Source organism: Aquila chrysaetos, chromosome 6 (genome assembly GCF_900496995.4).
Source record: "Aquila chrysaetos chrysaetos chromosome 6, bAquChr1.4, whole genome shotgun sequence".
NCBI lineage: Eukaryota > Metazoa > Chordata > Aves > Accipitriformes > Accipitridae > Aquila > Aquila chrysaetos.
Window position 1 is genome coordinate 43,344,875 of NC_044009.1, and position 24,896 is coordinate 43,369,770.

The 24,896-nt window shown below is 52.2% G+C and overlaps 2 protein-coding genes across 6 annotated transcripts in view; one reads left to right on the forward strand and one right to left on the reverse strand.

The window, feature by feature from the left end:
* C6H2orf76 (chromosome 6 C2orf76 homolog) overlaps window positions 1–18,668 on the forward strand; it is a 41,778-nt gene extending 23,110 nt beyond the window's left edge. Inside the window, exon 7 of the mRNA XM_030016814.2 lies at window positions 18,156–18,668. Within this exon, the coding sequence (XP_029872674.1) occupies window positions 18,156–18,280 (125 nt within the window). The 3' untranslated portion in view covers window positions 18,281–18,668. The remainder of the gene's footprint in view (window positions 1–18,155) is intronic.
* The window catches only part of STEAP3 (STEAP3 metalloreductase), a 28,727-nt gene extending 4,141 nt beyond the window's left edge, over window positions 1–24,586 (reverse strand). Inside the window, exons 1-5 of one of the 5 annotated variants that reach the window (XR_005932591.1) lie at window positions 21,192–21,323; window positions 8,447–8,930; window positions 7,463–7,990; window positions 5,709–5,873; window positions 1,168–1,450 (exon numbers count right to left, since the gene is read on the reverse strand). Coding sequence is in view for 4 of the 5 variants with exons in the window: in XM_030016809.2 (XP_029872669.1) it covers window positions 5,709–5,873; window positions 7,463–7,990; window positions 8,447–8,930; window positions 21,192–21,310 (1,296 nt within the window). In the remaining variant the exon portion in view is untranslated. Of the gene's footprint in view, window positions 1–1,167; window positions 1,451–5,708; window positions 5,874–7,462; window positions 7,991–8,446; window positions 8,931–14,869; window positions 15,255–21,191; window positions 21,324–24,354 lie in introns of those variants that run through there. The other 4 variants (XM_030016812.2, XM_030016809.2, XM_041124068.1 and 1 more) reach the window with 4 other exon arrangements.
* Between the last annotated feature and the right edge of the window lie 310 nt (window positions 24,587–24,896).

Genomic DNA, 24,896 nt, shown 5'->3' on the forward strand with positions numbered 1-24,896 from the left:
TGTTCTGCAGGCAAGAACTTCCCCCATTTTCAGCTGAGATCACGGCTCCCAAGCACCCACAGACACAACATTTTGCCCGAATATTTCCAGCTCTCTCTGAGGGTTGCTCTCAAGAGGGGTTTTAAACTGGTCCCCTCACCAGTGGTTTCCAGCCAGCATCAGAGGTGGTGGCTCCCAAGTTTGCCAGCTCCCGCTGCCCGCTGGCACTCAGCAAGAGCCGGGGGCTCGCTCCCAAAGGCATCTCAAGTACAAGCCTTTGCTGCTGTATTTTCAAAGAAAAGCACGAGTGTAGCATATTGCTCTGCTGCCCTACTTTGAATCCTCAGTCTAAGCTTGCAATAACAACCAAATTTCAAGATGCCTAGACAGGGAAAATTTTGCTGCTGATGTCCGTAACTTAGGGAAGGAAACCTTTACAAGTAAAAATATCTGGCTTGGTGCAGCTAGTCAAGAGATCAGCAAGAAACACAGTCTTCCTGAAGGTATGCCCAGAAAAGAGGACACAACAGGGAAATAAGGGACCATGGCAAGACAGGAGGAAGTCGGTGACATTCTCTCTTGGAAAAAATAATCTCAGCTGGAAAACTACTCAATTCAAAGCATCCCTTCCTATTTTTGATTGCTGGGAAACTATTTAAAAACCCAGACAACTTTAAAAAATGTACTATATTGTTACCAACAAACTAGACCAAGACTCCTCTAACTTTCAGAGCTAATCATTTAGGCAGCTGAGAGGACTGGGCAGGGAAGGGAAGGAGAGCTCTAAAACATGCTACCAGATCTAGGTACTTCACTTTTACAGCACCTATCAGGCAAGTCATGTGGGTGTCACCAAGTCCTGCCAAGATTTCACCCGTATGACCCCCTGCCAAGGTAGGGAACTCTTCTCTGTGTTACAGCTGAGCATTACTCAAGGTTGTACCACAAGCCAGGAGCAGACCTGTGAAATGAACCTCAGTCCTGCATGCATCCCCGCACCCGTCCTTTCTTCCAGGGACAGCCATCCTTCTTACCAGAAGCCATGTCCGATTCCTAAACCAAAGTGGTAACAAGCAGCAAACCTGAACAAGGTCAAGACTGGTTTCACTTGGAAAATTAAGGAGGAGTTTGCTGCGCTATGCCATGATCGCAGTTGAACCTAACAGCGAGACCTGACCCATAGCTCACCTGTTATTTATCGACTCTGAGCTTCTCTCCAACGGGCAAAAAAATCCCTGGGTGGCAAAAGGTTGGACGTACCAGCTTGAGACTTATCTGGCAGAGCAGAGATGTAAAGTGGGGCAGGGGGAAAAGGGGACAGAGTGAAGTCCAAGGGCAGCAGATACTTTCTGCCCTGGGCGGAGGGTGCTTTCGGAGTCAGCCCCAGCAGGGCTGTATGCATGGCGGAGATGTCGGAGCTGGAGATAATTAGTTTGTTCCTCTACAGTTTCTCTTTCAACTGCTGCTGGTACCGGGAGAGAGTAGGAGTGCAAATTAGTAGGACAAAAGGTGACAAACCATCACAGGTGCTCAGTGACCCACCTTTGTGTGCGGACGGCGGGGCACATGAAACAAAAAAGCTAATTGGCAAAAAACGTGTGGATAAGCCGCCGGTGGCTAGAAACAGCGCTGGCAGCTCCTCAGACAGCAGCAATGGGCTGATCCGCTCGTCAGACAAATGAGGGGCTGTCTGGTGAGAGCAGGGGGTCCCCGGGGGGGTCCCAGTGCTGCTGCTGGCTGAAGGACCTGTGGTCAGCAGGGCCCCGTGGCTGCACCCACCAGACAAGCTGTCAGCCGGGTACAGGTTGGTCTGTAAGTGCACAAAACCCAAAAGTTTTGCTGATCGCAGCTTGGCTCAGTATATACAGCTCAATATGTACTCAGTATAGTACAATGCAGAGCCTGCTGAGCACCCTACGGGGGCTGATTTCCCGACGTGCTTAGCCCTCATACCACAGTGAGTTTTGAAGCTCTGCTCTCGTTTATCCTCTCAGTGCAGTTTCTGGCTATGAAACTTTTTTGGTGTTTTTTTGTTTTAAACAGTGGCAGGGGTTTCTTCTGCACTGTCACAGCATGGGGAACGTGGGGCCACCATCCATGTAAGGTGTTACAGCCCTCTGAAAGATGGCTGTATGAAGATGGTATCTTCCTAATGCAGGCTTTGCATATATTTTCTGTTCTGTATTAACTCTTATATCTCCCCCATCTCCTTGGTGGTGTTTGCGAGGCTCCCTGTAATGCATCAGCAAAGGCGATTCAGTCGCATGTGGCTCATTTAGAAATGTCTGGGCAGCGCGCAAAGCAAATAGCCCCTTCCTGACCCAAATATGTTTCTGACTTCTGCTGCCGTCAGTCCCGTGAAGTCATTAGTTCCATGGAAGCGGCTCTGGCTCACACTTCATTGACAGGAGGGTTAGAAAAGGTCTGATGACACATTCTTTATATCTTGCGATACCTGAGCTAAGAAAGAAACCAGGTCAATTCAACCTTCAAATTCCAGGAGGACTTCTCAGGATGGGAAGGTAAAGGCAATCATACACATTTTTACTTCTCAGCCAATTAGAGTTGATTTGTAAATCACTGGGGAACATTAAAAATGTCTACTATAAGTTGAATTACATAGGAATCACTCCTGTTATCCAGTGTCTAGATCCTGTACATTCAGTTAATCAAAACTGGACATACAGGGGAACTGTGTATCCAACTTAAGTATAATTGAAATTTGTATATGTGCAGGAACTACTATAAAAATTAACTGTTTTTTTCCTAAAACCTTAGCAACAATCCAAATAGGATTTTGGGCCCATCAGGCAACAGATATCTATTTTAAGAGTGTGGCAGTATCCCATGACATTAATACAGGTGCACACACTGCTGTTGGAAAATGTCAGACTTGGGAAGCTCCGGGTAAGGAGGGGACTAAAGTGGCTCCTGAATTTGTAACAAGCCCCAGCCCTTTCCCAAATGTGGCTTTTGATACAGCGACTCTCAAACACGCCGGCCAGTTCAACTGAGATGGCAATGAATTGCTGCATTTTCTGGGAGACATCTGACTGGGGCGGCTGTGCTCTGCATTTTCCCTCTCTTTCACTTTTCCCAGGCATGGGAAGCCACGATGCCTCTGACGCGCTGTAAAAGGGTCAAGTGCTAGACATCTCAACCATTTGAGAAAGCAGCCTCGCGCTTCACCCCTTGTATTTACATTGTGCCGCTGTGCATTAATTCAGGGAGGATCACATTGTGCTACGTGAATGTTAACCTCTGGAGCCTGGGAGCAGTAGCTGTATCTGCTCTTAATTTCCTCAAGAAAGGCATCACCAACTTATTGAAGAGCAAATCATTTAAAAGAGTCCTCATTAAAAAAAAACCCCCCAAAACCAGAAGCTAACATGCTAAGAGATCTGTAACCTGCTCTTTTTACATGATATTTCCACAGTAGGACACAATACCAGCTGAGCCTCTCCTGCATGTGATCAGCTGGGAGCTCGTGTCGCACTGTCACGCTTTATCCCATGCAGACAGAAATAGGTGTGAGTATCTTTCCACGAACTAAGCCAGCAAGTTCCCGTGTGGGGCAGCCAAGAGCTATTTTGGAGCCGACCATCACGTATTTGTCTGGCCCCAGCACTGCCGATATACCCTTAGAAAGATGTGGGAAGCGGTCCCAAAGGGCAGATGCGACAGTCGTGTTACATGGACTGGTAGCAGACGGCAGCAGTGCGTATATAGTACATGACACAACGCCAGCACCCTCCAGGAGAGCTGCCAGGCTGCCTGGGGAGCCAAAGGGAAATGCAAGGGGGTTCAAAGCCTCCTTCCAGGCTGCAGGGAGATACTTCCCTTCGTTTGGGATTCCTGGTATGAGATGCCTAAGCCAGGATCAATTTACCCAACATCCCAGCGGCTGCAGCCCTGCCCTGAGACATGGTGGCGAGAACTAGTATGCTCCCATTGTCCGATCTGAAAGCGAGGTTTAAAGCTGGGTCTCCCTTCTCCCCAAGGGACAATCTCTTGGGGTCAAGCTCTCCTGGTGAGGCTCTTCTACTTAGTGTAAATAATTACTTACTAGTCCAGCAAGAGAAGAAAAAAGACAAACTGACTTGCTCGTTTGGTGATTGGGGCACTTGCGGGGGAAGCAGGGGAGCAGGCTTCAAACTCCTGCTCTAATGAATATTGAATTATTTATATGCTGCTGAAGAGCTTCAACAGGAGAGGCTGGATGGTAAGATATTCACCTCCACACCCCCGAACCCTGCCCTCCCCTTTTGAAGGGTTAGACGTGTACCAGTGTGATGCATGGGGAGGGTCCGCAGGGGAGATGCAGCGGACGGGGTCCCACAGGGAGGGGTTCATGCATTTTGGGGTGCCCCGTGGGTCACTGCAGCCGGACTTGAAGCCTGGTGCATGCTAAGCAGCAGCGATGTAGGATACCCAAGTAACAAGGGGGTTTAGGGCTATGGGATACAGTAACGACATGGTGAGTGGAATTTGGCCTCAAAATCAGCTCTAATGTGCAGGGAATACTTGAAGGTTCATTCCCTGCTATCCCCGTTAGTTAGCCCTAAGCCTGGCTCCAAGCGCATCCCTGAAAACGCTGCAGCCCCCGAGGTCGGGGTTTGTGAATGTCCCACATGGTAGACTCAGGTCACTAGGGGAATTTCGCCCTTGGGAGCTTGGACGTTGCTGCAAGTGGGAAGAAGGCTCCTAAACCACTGAATGACTTTGGAGAAAGAAAAACTACATTCCTAATTCACTTTTTAGAATCAGACATCAACTTTTGATTGAAATTATACCCAGTTCTCTGTGCTTCTTGGGCTCTAGCATTATAGACCAGTCTAAGCCTTTTTGAACCTGTCTATTGAATATTTGGGTGCATGCAAGCTCTGCTAAACCTGACCTTCCCCTGCACTGTCCTCCCAGGTGCTTTCCTTTTCAGAAGCTCACTCTCCCTGAAATGCAAGGGCAGATCTGCGTCCCGCAGCCAGCCGTCTCCGTGGCAGGTTACCTGCCTGCCTTCCACAGCCTGGTGCAAACTCCCCGCAGCAGCTCCGACGTGTCGTGCGTGACTGACACACGACCGGCTCCAAGGGGGATCTTGCCCACAGAAGCGAACAACCCTGCCCTCTCAAAACGACCCCAAGGCTTTCTGCCTTTCTGCCTTGTGTGACTTGAGGAGTTTTTTAGCTGTGAACGGCCCTGCTGCTCCCAGGCACCAATTGAGAGGGGAAAGGACCCTGCAGAGGGATGTCACGCAGGCAAAGCCCAGGCTGGTTTTTTTCTCAGGATCTGTAACTAATGCTGCTAAATGCAGGGTCAGAAAGAATCTCAGCCAAGACGTTAAAGACTCCCTCCTGCAAAGCCTGCCGCTAATCCTCACGCGGATGCCCGTGACACATTACATTTTCCCTTCCCCCTGAGACAGCAGGACCCTCCACAGACCGGGTGAGCCCTGCGTGGGAGCAGCACGGCCCCCCGGGACACGCCACATCCCGCTGCCCAGCCATCACCGCTCGGTGTCACCTCCCGGGCAGGGGGTCCATGGCTCTGGGGTGCACGGGGAGGTGTGGAGTGGCAGGGTTTGCCCCCGACACCGGTGCGCAGCTTGCAGTTGCCGTGCTGGAGCAGGGATGTGCTGGGACGGCAGGTCAACCTCTGCCCTCCGTGGTCTGCGCGAGGGCCTGACTCTGACTGCAAAATCACTCTCTGGCATCGGCAAATGTCAACTTTACCTGAATGAAACTGAATTCCCTCCAGTTGAGAGAGTTTGCGATGGATGGAAGTGAAGTGATGGCAAGTAACGACAGCAAGCCCAGGGCAATTATTCCAACAGAGATATAAATCTCCATCCTCCAGACTTCCTCCTCTACCCAGATATTCATCTTCTTCTCCACAGCCTGGCATGACAATGAAGGTTTGTTAAAACGGAGCGCTTAGGAATAGAGGAACTGAATTTTATCTGTATTTGTTCTGGTTTTGGAAGCAGGTTTCCTGGATGAACACTGGGTCCTATTCACACCTTCAGCACTATTTGCCTATGTGGGAGGTGTGGAAATGCTCTTTTATCCCACTGCCATTTGGCCAAAGCCAGACCTGATTTGAAGACTGCTGGGAAGAACTGCTGAATGCTCCCAGCTCCCACAGCCCGTAACCACAGCAGCAAGCCCCAAAGTCACATTTGGAAAGATAATTAGAACGAGAAGTCAGTTTAAAGCCATGAAAACAAATACAGATGCTTGAATATGCAGTAGTCTCCTAATAACCTTTGTTTTAAGTGCATTTAGGGGGGAAATTGTTCATGCTAATGGAAGGGAAGATGGGTTTTATGCTGCACAGCAAAGAGGAACATTTAGAACTGTCCTCTTTAGCCCATTAAATGGGTTTAATTTACTAAACAAAGATGTTGCTAGAAAACAGGAGGTAGAGGGGAAATGAACACAGGATGCTTGCCTGAGATTAATGTGCGACTGTGGCAATCGAGAAGGACCTGCTCAAGACTGGAGCTGAGAGGCTGGGGATATTGTCTGATGGTTGCTTTGAAAAGGCGCTGCTGCCGAAACCAGCCATCCTGCTCCCCTCTGCGCCCGCGGCCCCTTCCCTCCTCCCTGTTGGGACAAGCGTTTGGAAACACTCGGGCGAATATCCCAGCGCAGAAAGCAGACTGGTTGCGGGGCGATTCCTTGATCGGGTTCCCCACTCAACTGCACAAAGTTTTGCCATCCCAGGAGGGAGCGGGGTGGAGCAGCGAGAAGCCAGGGGCCGGAGAAGGGCAGAATCACGTTTTCCCATGGCACTGACGAATTACAGAGCTGGCTGAATTGCCTGAAGGTAGCAATCTCACACTGGATAAACACTGCCGAGGGTCTCTAAGGCAATAAAGTCCTTTTCCATTTCCTCGTCCTCTTAGACTATGACCAGTTCTTCACCATCATTTTGTTAAAACACCTGGAGGCACATTGTGTTGAGGATACACCTTCTACAAAACACCCCCGCCAAGTTATGACTTGGTTACTCCAGCAGGCACCTACTGTGAACGTCAGTGTGAGCAAACAGGGATCTCCCAAAACCTAGGGAGAAAAGTTGAGGGGAACTCCGCTCCCTCCACCACTGGATTTCTCCCCTCCTAGCATTTTTCTTGCCTCTGCCCTAGTCTCAGACCTGGCAGGTGCCAGGCAAGGCTGGTTTCAAAGGCTTGTCTGTGCTTCTGGGGAGCAATGGCACAGGGGAGTTTGATCCTAGCCCTGGCAGTAAATGCACGGGCAACACCCTGCATTTACTGGTCCTCGGTGCGGAAGGGTGCGTGCCTGGTATGTGGAGCACAGTTGCCCCGTGGAGGAAGTGCCCGTATGGATAACAGCTTATTCCCACTGTCCCGCACGTGCTTTGGAAAATGAATGCAAAAGCCAAGATATGAAGCCCGCTACCCAACATCTGGATGTGTGTAGAAGATTACTACAGGTGCTGACCTGAGGAGTACCCGCATTACCTGCTTGACGGCCGTCTCGATTAACTGGTAGCGGTGGGAGCGGCGCATGGGCAGGCAGAGGCTGTACATGGCATGCAAAGCCGCACAGAAGAAGCTGAGGAGACCAATCTGCTTTCGGTGCTGGAGCCACTGGTCGAGCCAATCTGGAAAACGCCTGTATTTGGTGCTATAGTAGAGCTGCGAGCAGGCTGCCAGCACCCCGGGCAGGTAGACGAGAGACAGCATGACGTAGGCCACACAAGGCAGCGTCGTGTTGACCACCTCGATGGGGATCTTGTACAACTTGTTCTTCTGCTCCCTGATGTAAGGGTGGATGACCTGCCGGATCAGGTTGTAAGTGAAGAAGCAAAGAAAGAGCCCCAGAGCCAAAAAGATGGGGATTTTCCAGGCTGGCAAGAGGCGCAGGGGAATGTTCTCAATCTCACGGGCTGATGACATGCAGCCCATGTCCACAGGGGTGAATCCCATGACTTGAGCAATTTCTGCTACGGTGCGCTTGGCTTCTTGGTTATTTGAGCAAATCAGAACCTGCAACGAACAGAAAGATACACGTAGGGCAAAGAGAGATCAGGCTGCTGGGAACGAGTGCGTAGGGAGGGATGCTGTGGTAAAGGGAGCCTACGTTATTCCACTGAACATCATGCTTCCTGGCAGGCTTTCTGATGGGGATTTACCATGGCTGCCAAAGACCTCTCTCCTGGACAAGCTTCCTTTCATGTGTGCACCACCAGTTTGTTTTACTGGCTGTATTTAGATAAACAGACAATTAAATAATACTTTTCATTTAGGCAGAGGCTCCAAAGACTACAAAGTGTGAAGTAAGTGAGGGTACTTCATTTCCGAGCAAAGAAATGCAGAAGCTATGGGGTGGCCATGGCCAGCACTCAGACCCCTTCTCCTGGAGCCTAAGGCCATTTGCTGATGCTGCCAGACCTCAGCTGCTGAAACAGTTGGGATTTGGCCCTTGTCAGAAGAAAACAATACCTGCTTATTTCCATCCCTGGCACCTGACTGCAGCGTCCACGCAGAAACCACATTAAAACCCTTGACCACAGTGCAGGCTGGGAAGAGGGAAGCCAAGTACTCGGCGTTGGATTCTTTGTGATGGTTGATCTCGGTGTTGTTACTAACATCCACCAGGATCTTGCCCACCAGCACATCAGCCAGGTCACAGAGGGTGGAGTAATGTTCCCTGAAAACCGCCACGAAGATGACATCTGTCTTCTTCACTGCCTCAGCCTGGAAGGTGACTTCTGCTGCGGAAGGGAAGAGGCCGGCTTTTCGCTTCGGGTTGCGGCTGCCGACCACCACCTTGAACCCGGAGCACACCAGGCGGATGGCCAACGACCGCGCGAAGTCCCCGCTCCCCAGCACCCCGATGGTGCGGCTGGCCGCAGGCGTGATGCTGGGGTCACCCTCCATGCTCCGATGGCCCAGGAGGGGTTTGGCCATGTCTCCTCCGGACATTCTGGCAGGAAAAACAAGGGGAAATGCAAGTTCATTGTGAAGCTCTCGCAGAGACCCAGACCGCATCAGCGGTTGTGGGGAAAAACGCCACTTAGGCCACTTGAACAGACGCGCATGTGGTTTTGGTCCCAGTAGCCCAGGACCCATCTGCCAAACCCACCAGCAAGTGTGCAGTTATGTACAAGCACCATTGGAGGGGGACAAAACGCCACGCTGGGTTGGAAGGCAAAGAGTCTTAGGAAGGTTTCCGCGGTTTGTGAGATCCAACACCTCCTGGATGCACTCATCCATCCTTTGCTGTTCTTCATGCTGACATCTCACACTGCAAAGCCAGGGCAATGCTAACAGCGACCAGGACCAGCAACTCTCAGACCCCCATGGAGCTACCAGGCATCTTCTGAAAAGTCCATGGGGATCCCTGAGCCTACATCTGGAAAAGCCAGAGGGGTGCTTCTGATTTGCAGGAGCACAATCAAGGCAAGGAGTTTAAGATTAAATGAAAGTGTCCTAAAAGTGGTAAACGAAGACAGTTGCAGCCTTTGCCTGTTCCAATATTTGGGTCTGGCAAGCACTGTTTGCTTCAGCTCTTCAATGAGTAATGAGAACTTACTCGTGACATTTAAAAAATATATTAAAACATGATGGGATTTGCTCATGAAAGATCTTGATGAGCTTTACAAACCTTAATGAATTTTGCCCTGTAACACTCTGCTCTCCGTAACAGATTAGATATTGAGGCCACGGAGAGGTTTTAAGCAGATCAATAAATTCACAGGCAGCACACCAGTCGGCCCTGGAGGTCAGAAGAAACTCAGGCAGGGAACTGCCAGGCTGCTCACGGGCTCTGCCACTGGCGGCTCAAATCTGCCTCCCGACTTAAGGAATGGCAAATTTACCCTTAAGGAATGGCAGATTCCTTAAGGGCAGATTTTTAAAGGGCCCAGGAGGTGGTGCAGGGAATTTATACACCAGGACATCTGGCTTTCGTATTGGGCACACTGGTGAGATTATAATAAAGACCATAATTAACAAACTCATGATGTACTGGGGACGGAGACAACTTGTTTTTGGCAAAGTATGTTTGGCAAAGTACAGTCTTGCCTTATAGCTAGTCAAGTTCTTTCAAAGTGAAGGTGACCAGTCTGATGGGGTGACCTGGTCCCTGGTGCAGGCTGTGTTTTTCATCGGCTTTTGGAAATGTCCTTCACCCAAGGCTTTTCTGGGATTGGCGCAGTAGTGGTGCAAAGGGGAAGAGCACTTCTGCATGAATAGTTACCAATGGGAAACAAAGGGTAAGAAGAAAGAAATAGTTTTCATAATGGGAATAGGTTATCAAGGAATTTCCCCGAGGATCTCTGTTGTTCAACGTGCTCATAAGTGGTCTGGGAAAGGGAGTGAATATTGAGAAGATGGAGCTTGTGCATGATGATCATTTAGGACAGTCACTCTGTATTGTGAAGAATCTGCAGAAGGATCTCCTCATTCAAAGTGCCTCAGCACCGAAATTCACTAATGACACATGGCAAGAGCTGCCTATGGGCATAAACCCCCCTAACTATATATGTACACTTTAATGAGCTGTATATTTGTTAAAACCACTCGGAAAAATGATCTGAGGGTCACATTACTCTGAAAATACCAGCTCGGTGCTCCCCGGCAGGCACACATCAAACAGAACCTGAGTTGCTGGGAGAGAAGATCTCTCACACAGCAACCACGATCTCTCAGCCCTGCTCCTCATGGAAAGCCTCCAAAACACCTTCAGGAGATGGACCTTGAAACTGTAATTCACTGTCCTGGATACAAAAAAATCACGGCTTCAGTGACAATACTGTTTCTATGGCAGAGGTCTGTCTGCTCTCCCCATCTCTCACCAAGCACATCTTGTCCCAGAGACCAAAGATGCGTGTTCACGTGGAAGACGTGCTCTCAGGAAGAAACAAGTGCCAAAGAAAGGCATGCTGATTTCTTCCCTTTAATAACACCTTTCCTCTGCTGCCCACATATCACGTAGACTTTCTTTCATGCTCTAGGTGAGTAAGAGAGTCCTGTTAAACATGGAATAACTCATACTTCACTCTGAAGGTTTCTGCTTCTGTTCCAGACTTGCAGAAGGGTTTGTGTGCTGCAAGGCTGATTTGGTGATGCTGGCTGTGTCAGCTGGGTTAACACACCCCTACTTTAGGTATATTCCATGTGTATCACAGTCACTAGGATGTTTCATCCAGGAATTAGTGGGAAAGGCGTACAAAACAACACAGAAAACACTACTGTACCACTGTATAAATCCACAGATTGAACAGCACACTGCAGTTCTGCTCACTCCACTGCAAAAAAAAGGGAATAAACCTAGAAAAGGGCCATAGGGAAAGACAGAGATGTCAAGGACTGTCAGCTTGGAAAAGAAACACATGGGTGAGGAGGTAGAAGGGAACACCCAGGATTTCTCAAGGTGAAGAGCAACCTCACAAGCGGAGCTCAGGTCAATGAGAATGCTGGAGAGCGACATGGAAACACCAGTCCTCTTCGTCCACAACCAGCTGTGCTGCAAAACCCCTAGTGTAAAGTAAAGCAGCTCTATCTGAAAAGATGTTGCGTTTTTTCCTGGCCCCTTCTCATCGGGTGCTTTATCAAAAGCTCACTGCTTTACTTTTTAGAAACCTTCTTGCTTCACCTAAATTTATTCATGGCCACAACTATTTGTTCTAGGGCCAATGCTATTGTTCAGCCTAATGAGCTTTCTTTCGTCCTCCCCTCGCCCCTTTTCCACCACCTGTACGCACAAAATGTTATCCCAAAATAGAGAGATGCATCTCTGGCTCTCAGCCAAGGGGAGAGAAATCAACATCCAGGGTGACAAAGCGGTTGTTACCCGCAGACTCATTTTATAATCAATCTAAAGCACCTCAGAAGCTCTCTCCGTGCTCCCACGGGGACGTGAATTTTGCTGCAAGCAAATTTTCTTGTAGTGTGTTTTCTCTGTCCTGTAACTGCCACTGAACATGTAGAGAGATGTTAGCAATGTTTGGAGATAAACAGCTTTGCTGTCTCCAGTTATTTTGATTAAAAAGGATGACAATTAAATGGCCTTTGAAGTCAGCAGGATAGTTAAAAAGTAAGAAGCCTCAAAATCTTTTCTGTGGGTTTGGGTGTGATTATTTCAGTTGTGCTCTGACTGTCGGGGCTTTGGAGCAGGACCCGTCGTCGCTGCACAGCCCTCGGTGGGATGGCAGCTTGGTCCCTGCGGCCGGCTGCTGTCTGCCACCGCGGTCACGTTGCTGTCACCGCCACGCACTGAAATCCTCCCGAGGAACGAGGAGAAAATCCCTCTTGCAGCGTAAACGCATTTTGCCGAGACAAACGCTGTGGTCTCTGCCTAACAGATGCCTGGAATTGGAGTGTCTGATTAGGTAACAGTTTTTTTCACTTCTGTATCTCTGCGGAGCATGCAGACCACCCTCCCCTCCCCTCCTGCCACCGCCCCTGATTTACCAAGTCCACGCTGCTTTTTCTGCACCTATGGACAATGTGTTCCCTGCTTAAAACTCTCCTTCCCAAAGCTAATTCTTCACGGCAAGGTCAACCCATCCAAACCCAAGTCCGTGGCCAGGATGCTGTGGAGTCACCCGGAGGCAGAGGAGGCCAAGAGTGAATACCATGGCATTCGGACACATCTTTAGTGTGCTGCAGCCTTAGATAAACCTTATTTATTGATCTTCCCTATCAAGGAAACTGCACCCCTGCTGAGTTATGACACGTGCAATTCAAGGAGATCGGTTTTTTACCAAGGAAGCTACAAGATGATTTAAAGCACAGCCCGGTGGAAGTAAACTACCTTCAATCCTAACCAGGAAGCAGCTCCCTAATTAAAATACCTAATACAATGTAAAGCTGCCCTTCAGCTAGACTATTAATGACACCTTTATATCACTGCGTGGGGATGCTATGTCCAGCTCTAGCACGCTTGTTCCTCTGTGCAGTTCACCACTGCATTGCAATTACTGCTATTATTTGCAGGACTATAGCAGCGATGGGCAATGAGCAAGACGGGGAACTCCGCTCTGCCAGGCACCCTACCAAAACTGGCTGGAAGGCCACTCCTGCCCCAAAGAATGGGATCAGACAGACAAAAGCTGGGTGAAACAAAGCAGTCAAATCTCTGTTGCCGAGGCAGAGAGGGGCTCTCACACAAGAAAAACACGGATAATTCGATGTATTTTGCACCTGAGGCTTGGCAGAGGCTGTTAGCTTAGGCTCAGTGCCAGGCAAACAAGGTTTTTCTGCTTCTCCGCCCACACTGAGCGGCCTCGCTCAGGTTTTGCAGCAGGACTGCCGTTCTGGATGGAGCTGGGCTGCAGGAGCCCACTCAGGTGTCTCTGAGCTCACAGCAGAGTCAACCTGCCAAGCAGATCATCCCCCACCATTAATGGGGAGCCGGCTCAGTCGTTATCCTCTTTCGACAGACGTGGGGGACTGAGATACTAATGATAACGGGACTCCAGCAAGTTTGCCTGGGAAGACCCAGATATCCTTGACCACGTCTTTAACAACGAGACCATCTTTTCAGGCCCCTTTCAATTCCTCTGGTGCAGGAGGATAGCCTAGCTGGTTCCCGTAACTCGCAGTCTGGAGGTGTTTGAGTTGCAAACCCTGAAGAAGGATGGACCTGTGGTGGCAAGGCACAAACTCCACTTCAGTTCTGGCCAAAAAAATCAAGACCTGTTTCACTGCCTTGGTATTCAGATTTATCAGATAAAAGACAACTTAGTTTTACAGTAACTCTAATAAAAAAAGCAATGTCTTAAATATATTGCTGAGTCAAACTGTGCCGAAGAACGGGGCAGCAATCTCATAAGAAGCTCCAAGTAATGGTCCTGTCCAGTGCAACCAAACTGGTTCCTGTTTGCACAAAAGCTCATCTCTGAGCTCAGCCTCACATACAGAGTCTGAGCCAGCAGTCCCTTGCCTAAAACAACTGCTTTTGTGTCTTCTCCCGAGGTCAGGTTTTGTTTAGACCGACCACAACTGAGTCTCACGTAGCTGTGGATTCAACACAGTGCAGGTCATCACAGAGCCTGCTCTGTGCTTCGGCTTCTGCGCTGGGTGTTATTAGAGATAAAACACGTGATTATTATCTACATCCCCTAATGAGCATGTGGGTTGAAAGACCAGCAAGCCACAGGAGGAATCAACTGATGTAGCAGAGCCCTTGGTCAAGTCATTGCAGAGGAATGTCCCACTTTTTCTGCACTGGGATGGTCCCTTTGGATTCTGCCAGCTGCGGCTGGCACCCAGCTCCACGGAGCATGGTCCCACAAACACACGCCCCGGAGGGACGGGGGTGATCTCTGCCCCCAGGGGCCTTTCAATCTACATGGAGGGACCTTTGAACCATGAAGCTGAAGCCCTACAGCTTCTGTTTGCAGAGCCCGAGCCATGCCTGCTGGCATCTCCTGCTGCATTAACCCTCGAGAAGCCCCAGCTGGAGAGGAGCATTCAGCACCTGAAGTCTCCATTCAGGTCTTGCTGTGAGCAGAAATACTCACTTTTTGGCTACAGCCATTTTGCTTCCAGGGAAAACAAAACATTTAAGTCTCTTTCCCACACCCGGAGCGTCCCTCCGAGGAGCACAGCGAAGCCAGTGCCATGTACCTGCTGGGACTGGAACACATTTAATTAAGAAAAGGGCTTATCCAAAGCTGCTTTAACCCCGACTCTGGTCCACATTTCAGACCTTTCAGTCCTGCCCAGGCTGACTGGAAATAACCCCTCTGCTCTGCAGGCGAGGGAAGGAGGGGGCGAAACCAGGCTCGCTGTCCCTTTCCCTCTTTCTCCTTCCAAAGCAGAGTTAACTCTCCAACGGCGCAAACCAGGAACTGGCAAAGGGAATAAATCACCTTCGGCATTACTTCAGCCAGAAAAGCCATGTTGCAAACCTACCTGGGACGCCAGCCAGGCCATCAGAATGAGGAAACGCCGGGAGCCGGGCTCCCCCCCCCCCGCCATCCTTCGGCCCCTTCGTCCGTGTCCGTGGGGCACACGGGGCAGGGAGCTGATGGGGAACGGGGGGGCTGTTCACCCTGCGCCTGTACTGACGGGCTGGGGACGTGGGACAGGGACCTGCCCTGGGGGACACGGTCCTACCCCGAGCAGGCACCCCTGGGTGCTGAGGCTGTCCCCTGCGACATGGTGGGGACAGACCTGCTGCGGGCTCCCGGGGTTGCTGGGACCCCAAACCTGCTGTGGGACCTGCGGGGCTGCTTGACCCCAAACCTGCCGTGGGCTCCTGGGGTTGCCGTGACCCCAAACCTGCCGTGGGCTCCTGGGGTTGCCGTGACCCCAGACTTGCCATGGACTCCTGGGGTTGCTGCATGTCCCCCTGCCACCGCTCTCCACCCCACTGCACTTTGCATTCACAGGTCCTCATCCCTCCCCCTGCCCCAGGGGCAGGTGTTTATTTGATTATCTCATTTATCAGGCGTTTATCTGTTAAAACCACTTCCATAAGCTCCTGCAGAGCCCAGCTTTCTCCCCTCTATCTCTCCATCCAATTAACCTCACCGCTTCTTCTTTTACCCCCAAAGGACACGGCAAACAATTTGCCCTCTCCTTCTCTGCAGACACATTCTGCATTTTGAGAACAGGTTTCACGTCTCCCTTCGGTTTTTCCTGCACGAATGAAACCCAACTTTCCTCAGAGCTGTTATTTGCTGAGAGTCTGACCACTCAGCCTCTCTTCCTTGCTCTCATTTTTCTTGGAGGACACACACAACTGCATTTTCCAATCGAGCTCCTAAAAGGCACCGGCCAGAGCAGAGACACCGCTTCCCCAATGTGCCACTTCTCCTTCCACACCCCAGCAGCCTGTTTGCTTTTGCACAACTGCGTGACACTGTTGACTCATGGACCACGGTGCCCATCACCCCATCCTCTGGTTCCCCACGGCTGCTGCCTGGCCGGTCACTCACCCGGTGTCCACACGGTCAGTTGGTCCTACCACACAGGGCACAACACGTGCCCTGTTTTTTTTAGACCAGCTTTCCAATTTGTCACAATCTTCAATTCTTAGTCTCTCCTCTAAAATATTTCCAGTCCCTCCCAGCTCAGTGTCACCTACAAATTCAGTACGTGCCTCCCTACTCCGTCACCCGCTAATGAAAACATGGGCTGACAGGCACTGACCCTCCCCACTCCATGCACCCTCCGGTTTAAACATTGATAAATATTGAGGGTGTTGTTTTTGGAAGCCAGTGGTGAAGCCAAAGGCATGTCCCTGACCACGAGATGTTCTTCACCATGACCAAAATTCCAAAACATCTTTCAAAACAGGGGAAAGCAGAGGAGAAAGAGCTACCGGAATTTCTCACCGGGGCAAAATAGTGTCTTTTTCCCACACAAGCTCAGACATTTTGGCTACAGTTTTCCTATAGAAATACGTCAGCCGGTGGTCACTTTGCAGGGACAATTTCCCTTCCCAAGGCTAAATGGGCAACGTTAATGCTGAGCAGAAAAATCACCCGCCTACGATATGGAACTGGAAAGCGAACTTTTGGCCTGTTTTTTCATCAAAACTATGTACTTTTAAGCACAGTTACCAACAGGTTCTGCCACAGATAGCCCCAAACTCTCCTCTCCCAAATTTGTCTCCAAAGGCAAGTGGCCCCCCTTTGCAGTACCACTTCTCTGCAGCATAGTCCTTGTCTGAAGAGCTTCCTCTGCTCTTCTGCAAAAAGATTTTCCTGCCCGTGCCTGCTGTGTCGATAGAGAAACGAGAGAGGCCTGAGAAGGACCTGCCCTGTAACAAAACTTCATAAAATGGGAATCTGAAAGTCTGGGAAGCCCGGAGGTTTCATTGTAACACCATGGAGAGCACAGACCTGAAGCAAGACGGGGTTCTGCTAGAACAGTGCGGACGCTGACATCGCACCCAGGACTTTATCTGGCTGATGTGACTCTGAGTAAGAAGGTTATTTTCCCTTCTTATCATCTCACAGATCTTAAGTGACATAAAGGGGTGGTTTACAACAACTTCAGGTGCCATACTTAAGTCTTATGTGGCTTCTCTTGGGGTCTTAATTCTCTTGCTGCTCTTACCAAGTTAATGACTATTTCACAGTGACTCACCCATTTCTGAGCCCTCCCCTCCCCGAAGTGCGGGGAGAGCGGGGAAGCAGCCAAAAGCCCAGATGGTAGAAGCTTCTCAGGTAGATCTAATAATGCCCGGCGGCCAGACACGATGGGAGGAGGTGCTCCTGCCTGAACCGAGCTGGGGAAAATCTCTTCCGCTCCTCTCCGGGCAGCGTGTGCCATTCTGCTGGGAGCTCGAGGGCTTCGGAGATGGTGAGACCTGACTTCAGCAGTCACCGCAGGGAGCTGGCAGGCTCCGACTGTTTAAAACCTCTTTATTTCGTTCCAGGAAAGATGCAGAGGAATTGCACTGCGTGCGCATGAAAATATTTGGATTGGCTATTCCCATGCTGCAGTGCCTGTTAGAAGGGTCGCCAAGATCAGCACTCCCTCGCCTTTCTGATTTTGCCTCTCTCCCGGTGATTCAGAGGATGCACAGGACCGCATGGGGGGGAGAAGATGGCCCGGGAGGCAGTGTGGGGTGGGGGGAAGACACAACCGATGGCACGGGCTCCTGCTGATCTCTGGCTTTCCTCCCTGGGAGCGCCGGCACGGCACACAGTGCACAGAGGTAGCTCTGAGCCAGCCCTGAATAAGCACGGCAGCGAAAACGGGGTGCTCTTGCCCAGGAAAGGCAACGAAGCTCGCGCAGGGCCACGTTCTGCCTCTTCTGCCTTTCCCAGCAGCTCCTGGGAAGCTACTGGGAGAGATGGGGCAAATGCGACCGGCTGACCAGGTGGTCCTGTTTGGTGATCCAGATGGGTGGGAGATGGGTGGGAGAGAGATCCTTTCCACTGAAAGTCAGTCAACTTACTGCCCTGAGATGCTGGGACCCCCAGCGCTCTGCCTTCCCCTTCCCACCCCTCGTTGTTTGCCAGTGTCTGGCAGAAACGTGCCTTTGGTCCGACGTGCCGGAGAGCAGAGCCAGCTCGCCTCACGTTTTCCCCGGCACTGGCAGGGGTCTCGCTGGTCAGCCCGGGGAGGAGAATTCATCTGGTCCTTTCTCTTGAGGGACACTGAGCTACTAACGTCCTGCTGTATGCGTGCCGTTCTGGCCATCTATTTTACATTTCTCTTTTTTTTTCTTCATTCCTTCAAGCAGGTGATGAGACCAACCAGAAAGGAGGAAGAAGAGGGAGCGTTACTGACCTGGGAGAAGCTGGAGGAGAAGCAAGGGAAGGCAGCAGGTGGCTTCACCAGGAAAGGACCGTGGAAGGACGATGACTTCACACTGCCTTGTTAATATAGCACTTGTTTTGCCTAAGCACACTATATTCCCGGGGGCATGTTCAAGGCATGCTATGGACATACCTGCTGTGCTGAGCGGCTGTGACGGGCAGGAGATGTGTCTGGGAAGGAGAACACCTCGGTATAAAGCAGCAGCAGAAGGTACCAAGTGAGTGCTACCTTCTCCGGGACGAGGGCAGCCTGGTGCATGTGTGCACAGCATGCCTTCCCCCAGGATCCCAACCACTTAGCGAGACCCCCGTGTGCTGGAAGAGTACAAACGCCACGTATTTCACCACCGCTCAGGAGAGCCGTCCTGTGCCCAGCTACGCCGGCTGCTGCAGAGGGAACTGATGCTGTCTGCCTAGTCGGTTCTGTCCATCTGGGATCCCTCTTTGATGGTCTTTAATGCGTTTTTTAAAGCCAGTTCTACTGGAGCACTGCCTCCCACACCCACCTTTGGCAAGGACACCCTCGCAGTGAGAAGTTAATTTATTCTAAGTACCTGAAGCAATGCATGTTCGTATCTGTTAGTGCTTGCCCATGGTCAGTAGTTGGTATCAGCATACTTTAGTGGTGGCCACATTATCTACAGATGCTGATTCTTGAAGCCTACGGTCCGTGGGGAGCTCTTAGGACATTTTTTCCAAAGACTACAGTGGTGTATCCATATGAACTAAATGGAAATGCATATGCAAGTGTTATCACAATCAAGGCTTTAGAGAGACTCACTGAAAATCTGAGAACCTGGAAAAAGGATGGGAGGAATTTCTGTCTCAGTTCCTTAAACCCTGGGCAAAATTTTCGAAATGTTCAAATGATTTAGGCCCAGAAGTGCCTAAGGGCTTTTGGAAATGGGATGTAAGCTGCCACGTCACCGACGTGCTTTCAAAATGTTTTATGCTTTCACTTGAGCTACATTTCACTTAAACTTAGATGAAGATGGGAAGCTGCTTAAGCCACTGTAGGGCTGCAGGGAAAACTACCCTATGAAGAAGCAGTAACTTAACATTTGGAAAGAATTAGCATTTGCCTCCATCGTGGGTTTAACAAAAAGCTAATTCTAGTCAGTGATGGCAAACTTAGAGATAACAAATCGGTGGGTTTTAATTCTTGGTATGTGATATCTCTTACCACAGCTGCCAGTGCCTTTCCCACCTCTTGATAGAGCCGGTGTGGCTGGCCTACTCCTTCTACCATCGGAAAAAACGTGTTTCCCCTGAATCTAAACCTGCTTCTATTTATGGGTGTGATGTTACAAGGCCACAGTCAAAGCATAGTTCCTAACAATAAAAAGCAAAACAAACCAAAAATGAAAAGCAAAGCAAACAAAAAAAATTATTATGCTTTCAAAAAGCATGTTTTCCTGGGGTTTGGTGTGTTTTTTTTAAACAAGGACTTGTTGAGTCATCAATGTGTTCTTCTTTACAATTATGGAGGAAATCAAATATGCGCAGTGACCACGGGATCTTGTATTACTGTACATTTGTTTCATAGCAAATGTGATTTTAAAAGAGGAGAAAACTTAAGCTTGATGTAGTATTTAAATCTTGTTAGTCCTCCATCTCCTCAGCCCACAGGAGTATTGATGCTGTAGGCGATGGCCTTCCTCTCCCGCTGTCTCTCAATTTTGGTTTCTTGCCACAGGAGGCAATTTTCCCTGCGTTAGTTCTATTTAGACTATAGCGAGGGAAATGATTTGGGGTCTTCAGTACCCGCCTATCCCCCGCTCGGCACAGCGGTTGCGGGCATTACAAACAGAAATGCTCCCTGTTGTTCAGCAAAGGGGCCGTCACAGCCCCGCGCACCCCCCGGGCAGACGTTACACCCTGGCCAGGGTCACAGGACAGGGACAGTCCCACCCCAGGTCACATCACCTGCGGGATGGTCCTACCACAAAGTCACCTCTCCAATTCCTTCACAGCTTTCCTCCTCTGTTACTCGGACACGGATTAGATGCTGAAGTCCCCCCCATAGAGCATCCAACCCTGGTATTTTTTATAAGCCCCTACGTCGGTACGGAAACCACACGGCCGCTCCCCGCTCGCCCCTGAGGGACCGTGGGCCCTACCCAAGATTTTCCACAAGATTTTTTATATGTCAGTGCTGATTTCTCCCTGCCTGGAAGAAGCCACTCATCTCCTCAAAAGCATTTGGCGAGCTGAGAATGAAAAAGTGAACCTGCTCTCCGAGGGACACAACCCGACTTGTGCATCCGCCGATACCTCACCACCCCACCGCGCTCAAGAGAACCGCACCCCGAATCTACTTGGAACAGCCCAAACCGCCCCGTTTCAGCCGGGTTTGTGCCCGGTGCCAGGGAGTTTCCCGAACCTCCAGGGACGTGTCCGGCAGCCACGGGAAAGCGCTTCCAGCGGACACCCCTCCTCGCAGCCCCGGCGACGAGCATCCCACCGGCCTCTCCCTAAGGATCACCCGGATTTGGGACACACCGTGGTCCCCTCCGAAATTTCTGGCCGGGACCTGGCCCCGGCCCCAAACCCAACACTCGCCCCGAGGCGGCCACGGCCGAGACAGCCCCGGGGGCCGCTCCCGCCGCCGGCCCGGCCCCCGCTGCCCGAGCCCAGGCGCGGAGCGGAGCCCGGGGCGGGTCCGGCCCCCGCTCCCCAGCCCCGCCGCGGGGTTCCCGGGGCCGGGGGGTGCCGGCGGGACGGGGCCCGGGGACCGAGCGCGCTGCCGAGCCGAGCCGAGCCGAGCCGAGCCGAGCCGAGCCCCGCCGGCCCGCACCGCACTCCCGGCGCCGCAGGTTCGAGCCCCGCCGCCGCCGCCGGGCGCCCCCCCCCCCCCCCTCGTTGTGGGGCAGCCCCGCCGCGCCGCGTCGCGCCGCGTCGTCCCCGCAAGGGCGAATCCCGCTGTGTCCGTCCCCCGTCCCCCCCGCGGTGCTCACCTCTGCGCGGCGGCGGGAGGGCGAGCGGAGCCGTCCGGTAGCGGTGAGGCGGGGAGCGGTGATGTCAGGCCGCGGGCTCCGCCCTCCTGCCCATGTGCCCGCCGGCCGCCGCCACACATCCGCGCCGGGCGGAACGGCACGGCCCGGCACGGCACGGCACGGCTCACCGCATGGACCAGCACGGCTCGGCACAGCCTGGCCCGGCCCGGCCCGGCTCGGCACGGCCAGGCTCACCGCATGGCCCGGCACTGCCCGGCCCAGGGGCGAGGGTGCGGGAGCGGTGAGCCCTCCAGCCCCGGCCCGCTCCCCGCTGCGCCCGCCCGGGTGGCATTGCCACGCCGAGGTGAAATGCGGGAGGGCATCGCTCTCGGGGCTGCAGCAGACGTGGTGTCCATTACAGGCAGGAGTCGAAGGCAGACCTGAATTCTCTATTTATAAAAGTGCATTTCAGAGCCAGCCAGGGTTTCATTTTAATGGGAGGGTGCGGCTTGGTGCGCCTCTCTCCCTGCTATCAGGGGCCGAGCACTTGCTCTTAAAAGCTGTGCCACGGCGTGCGGAGCAGATAATGGTTCTTGCCCCCGCGCTGGGAAAGAGTTGTCCTGTTGCAACCAGCCCGCACGCAGCCGCACGGCCCCGCTCCGATAGACCGGCGGTAGCACGCTGTTAGGCTGCCGAGAGCTGGCACTAAAAGTAGTGTCTTCAGGCAAAAACGTGGGGTCAAACCCACAGGGATTTAAAAAAAAAAAAAAAAAAAATCCCTCTGGAGCTTTGGTTCAAGTCTCTCAGTAGAGGAGAGGAGGGGGACCTCATGGAGGGGGGGGACCTGAAGGGATTGTCTCATCCGTCCCCGAACCGTGGCATAGCTGGGGAGATGCTGGTGCGGTCTCTTTTTGCAGCCCGCGCAGAGGGATGTGCAGCCCCTCTGAACCGAGCATTGCGTGCTTTACCGCCTCTGCAGTTAGGAGAGTTTTCTTACTCTCCTGATCTTCGCTGACTGCCATCCCCTCCGTGCCCACCTTGCCCATGGGATGCGTGTTCCTAGGGTGAAACAAGCCTCACTTCTTTCCGCTCTGCTGGGCAGGCTGTGATTTTAACGATCTCGGCCCATTCTCTACTGCTGTCCTCCACGGATGCCTCTGTGCTGCCTGCACATGGGGCCAGCTGCCAGCCAGGGCTGTCCCGGCTTGGGGGGGGTACCCACCGCCTCGCACATCCACTTTCACATCCATGGGGTGGGAGATACAGCAACCTGCCGATACGGGGAGGCTGCGGCGAAGATGTGGGATTGCTGGAGAAAGCTTGCATTGGTGGCTCCTGGTACTGGGACCTTGGATAAGGGAAAGCTTCAGAGGCTGGGGGCGTTCAAGCTGCAAACTTCAAGATGCTGCGAGTTCCCTGGGTATTGGGGAATACTGGAGAGGTGAGAAAACCTATTGGCATGGTTGGGAGAAGGAGGATCGTTGGGGTGTCTGTACTTCATCATGCCTCCGTGAAGTCCATCTGTGACTGAATGCAGCCGACAGACCCACATTACCCCTTACCTCCTTCTTCCCTGTTGTGGCCTCTGCCTCCTCATGTGAATCTTAATGATACTTAATTTATATGCCATGATCAACCCTTTGTGGAGACTGAAGGAAAGAAATCGTTGAACTCTCCTGCACTTTCTGTATCTTGTTACCTGCACTCCCACATTATGTAAAGGACAAATTTTGCCTTTTAATTTATTTATAGAACCCACAGTCATTGCCTTGTTTGCCTTGGTCATTGTGATTCATTTTACATGATTCCTCTTTGTTCTTGCAGGTCTCTGTAAAGCCATGGTTGCACCATGCGGGTCTCCCTCTGTACCTTTCTCCTGCACGGGGCAAGGCTACTGTTACGGGTTTATGATCATTTCCTTGGGTAATGACCAGCCCTCTGGGGTTCCTTTATCCCAAAGCACTGAAATCTACTTTTTTCATAGAATAGCAAACTTCGGAGCTTTTTCCCCCCATCATTTTCACCAAAATATCCTCTGCTTTTCCACTTTTCTGTCACAAAGGGGCACCTCAAAATGAACACCCATTTTATATCTGTCTCCCTTTTCTCAAACCCCTGGCCAGCCCTGTCCAGGCCACCCATTTGCTGGATGGTTTGAGTCCTGCAGCTCCAGTTTTCCTGCAGCCATCTCAGTAGCTAACTAAAGCCTCCCCAGCTCCCAGTCCTTGTCTGGCTTTATTGGTTGCTCAAGAAATGCCCTTGGGAACCGTCTTTCTGATGAGGTGACCTGATGTGGGCTTGCAAGGTGCCTTCATTTCTTTTCTACCCAGAGATACCCAATGTGCCGGGCTCGTGCTGGACTTGGCCAGTGTTTCTGTGTGTTTATCTGGTTTTTTTTCCCCTTTCTCCTTGCTGCTCCCGAGCAAGGGCTTTTCCCGTGTCAGCTGGACCCTTCTTCTCCCAGCAGTCATCTTTCCTGGCCCATCACTCGGTGGTCGGAGCCGCGGCTCTCTGGCAGCACCATCTGTGTCCCCGTGCCCAGCTGGCCGTGCCCCCGCCGTCCCCTCAGCCGCGATGCCACCTGCACCCCCCCCTCCCCGTCCTTCCCCTGCCGTGGGGCCGGGCAGTTGCTTTGGATCTGCTCAGGGCTGGGGCTGGCAAGCTCCGCCGGCGCCCATGTGCCGGCACAGCGTGGCGTGGGTGAGCAGATGAACCTCGGCAGCTCCTGGCTGCCGGGCCGGGGAGCCGTGGGGAGCCCCCACCTCCCACGCCGTGTCTCGAGGCTCTTGCTGGGATGCTCGAAGCATCCGAGGTGGCTGCGCCGAGGGGTGCACCGGGCCAGCTCGCCTCCTGCCCCGTACCTAATCAATAAGGTGGGTGGCCCTCCCCTGTCCCAGGGCATGCCCAGGCTTTGCTGTACCCAGACAGCAAGGCGGTGGTCCCCGACCCCCCCTCAGGCTGCTTCCCCCTTGCCAGCTCCCTTGGGTGCATCACGGAGGTGTACGTGCCGGCCCAAGGGCCGGTGCGCACCAGAGGCCACGGGGGATGCGGCAGCGCACCTGAGCAAATACCGTGACAGCAGCAGAGCTCGGGGACACCACCTCACCCTGCCACCCGCAATGTCACGGCACGAGAATAGCTCCGCTTGCCCCTGAAATCCAAGGGTAGTAAGTGGCAAACTTACCGTTTGCAAACCAAACCTATTTGGCGGGGCGGTTGGTAAACGTAGCTCCTCCTCTGGTCTTTCCAGAGCTGCGTTTTGGGCTGGAAGCTGCTTTCTTGGGGGTCCAGCGATACCGTTTGGGTTGGGAAATTGTGTTATAAGCACACCAGGAGCGTCAGGTGGGTTCGCCGGCACGGCGCACCGGACTGGCACATGGCCCCGAAACCACTGAGCCCAGAAAGGAGACGAGAGGCTGGAAAAGTGCATGTACAAGGCAGACAAGGTGGAATTGATAATGTGTGGTTAATTATTGCCAGTGAGCAGAGGCCAGAAATGAATTCGGGGTGGTTGTGAAACAGAGAGCACGTGCAGGGGGAATGAGGTGGGGGCTGCAAAAATGGGCACGGGGGGAGCTGCGATAGCTCTCTGAAGCTGGAGTTGGGCAAACAGTGTCCTTGTTGGGTGAAGAAGTAGTAGCTCGCGTTGTCCCTTGATTCTGCTGGCGTTACCTGGATGTACTGGGGGTGGTGCTGAATCCTGACGGCGCCGGGGACAGACCTGGC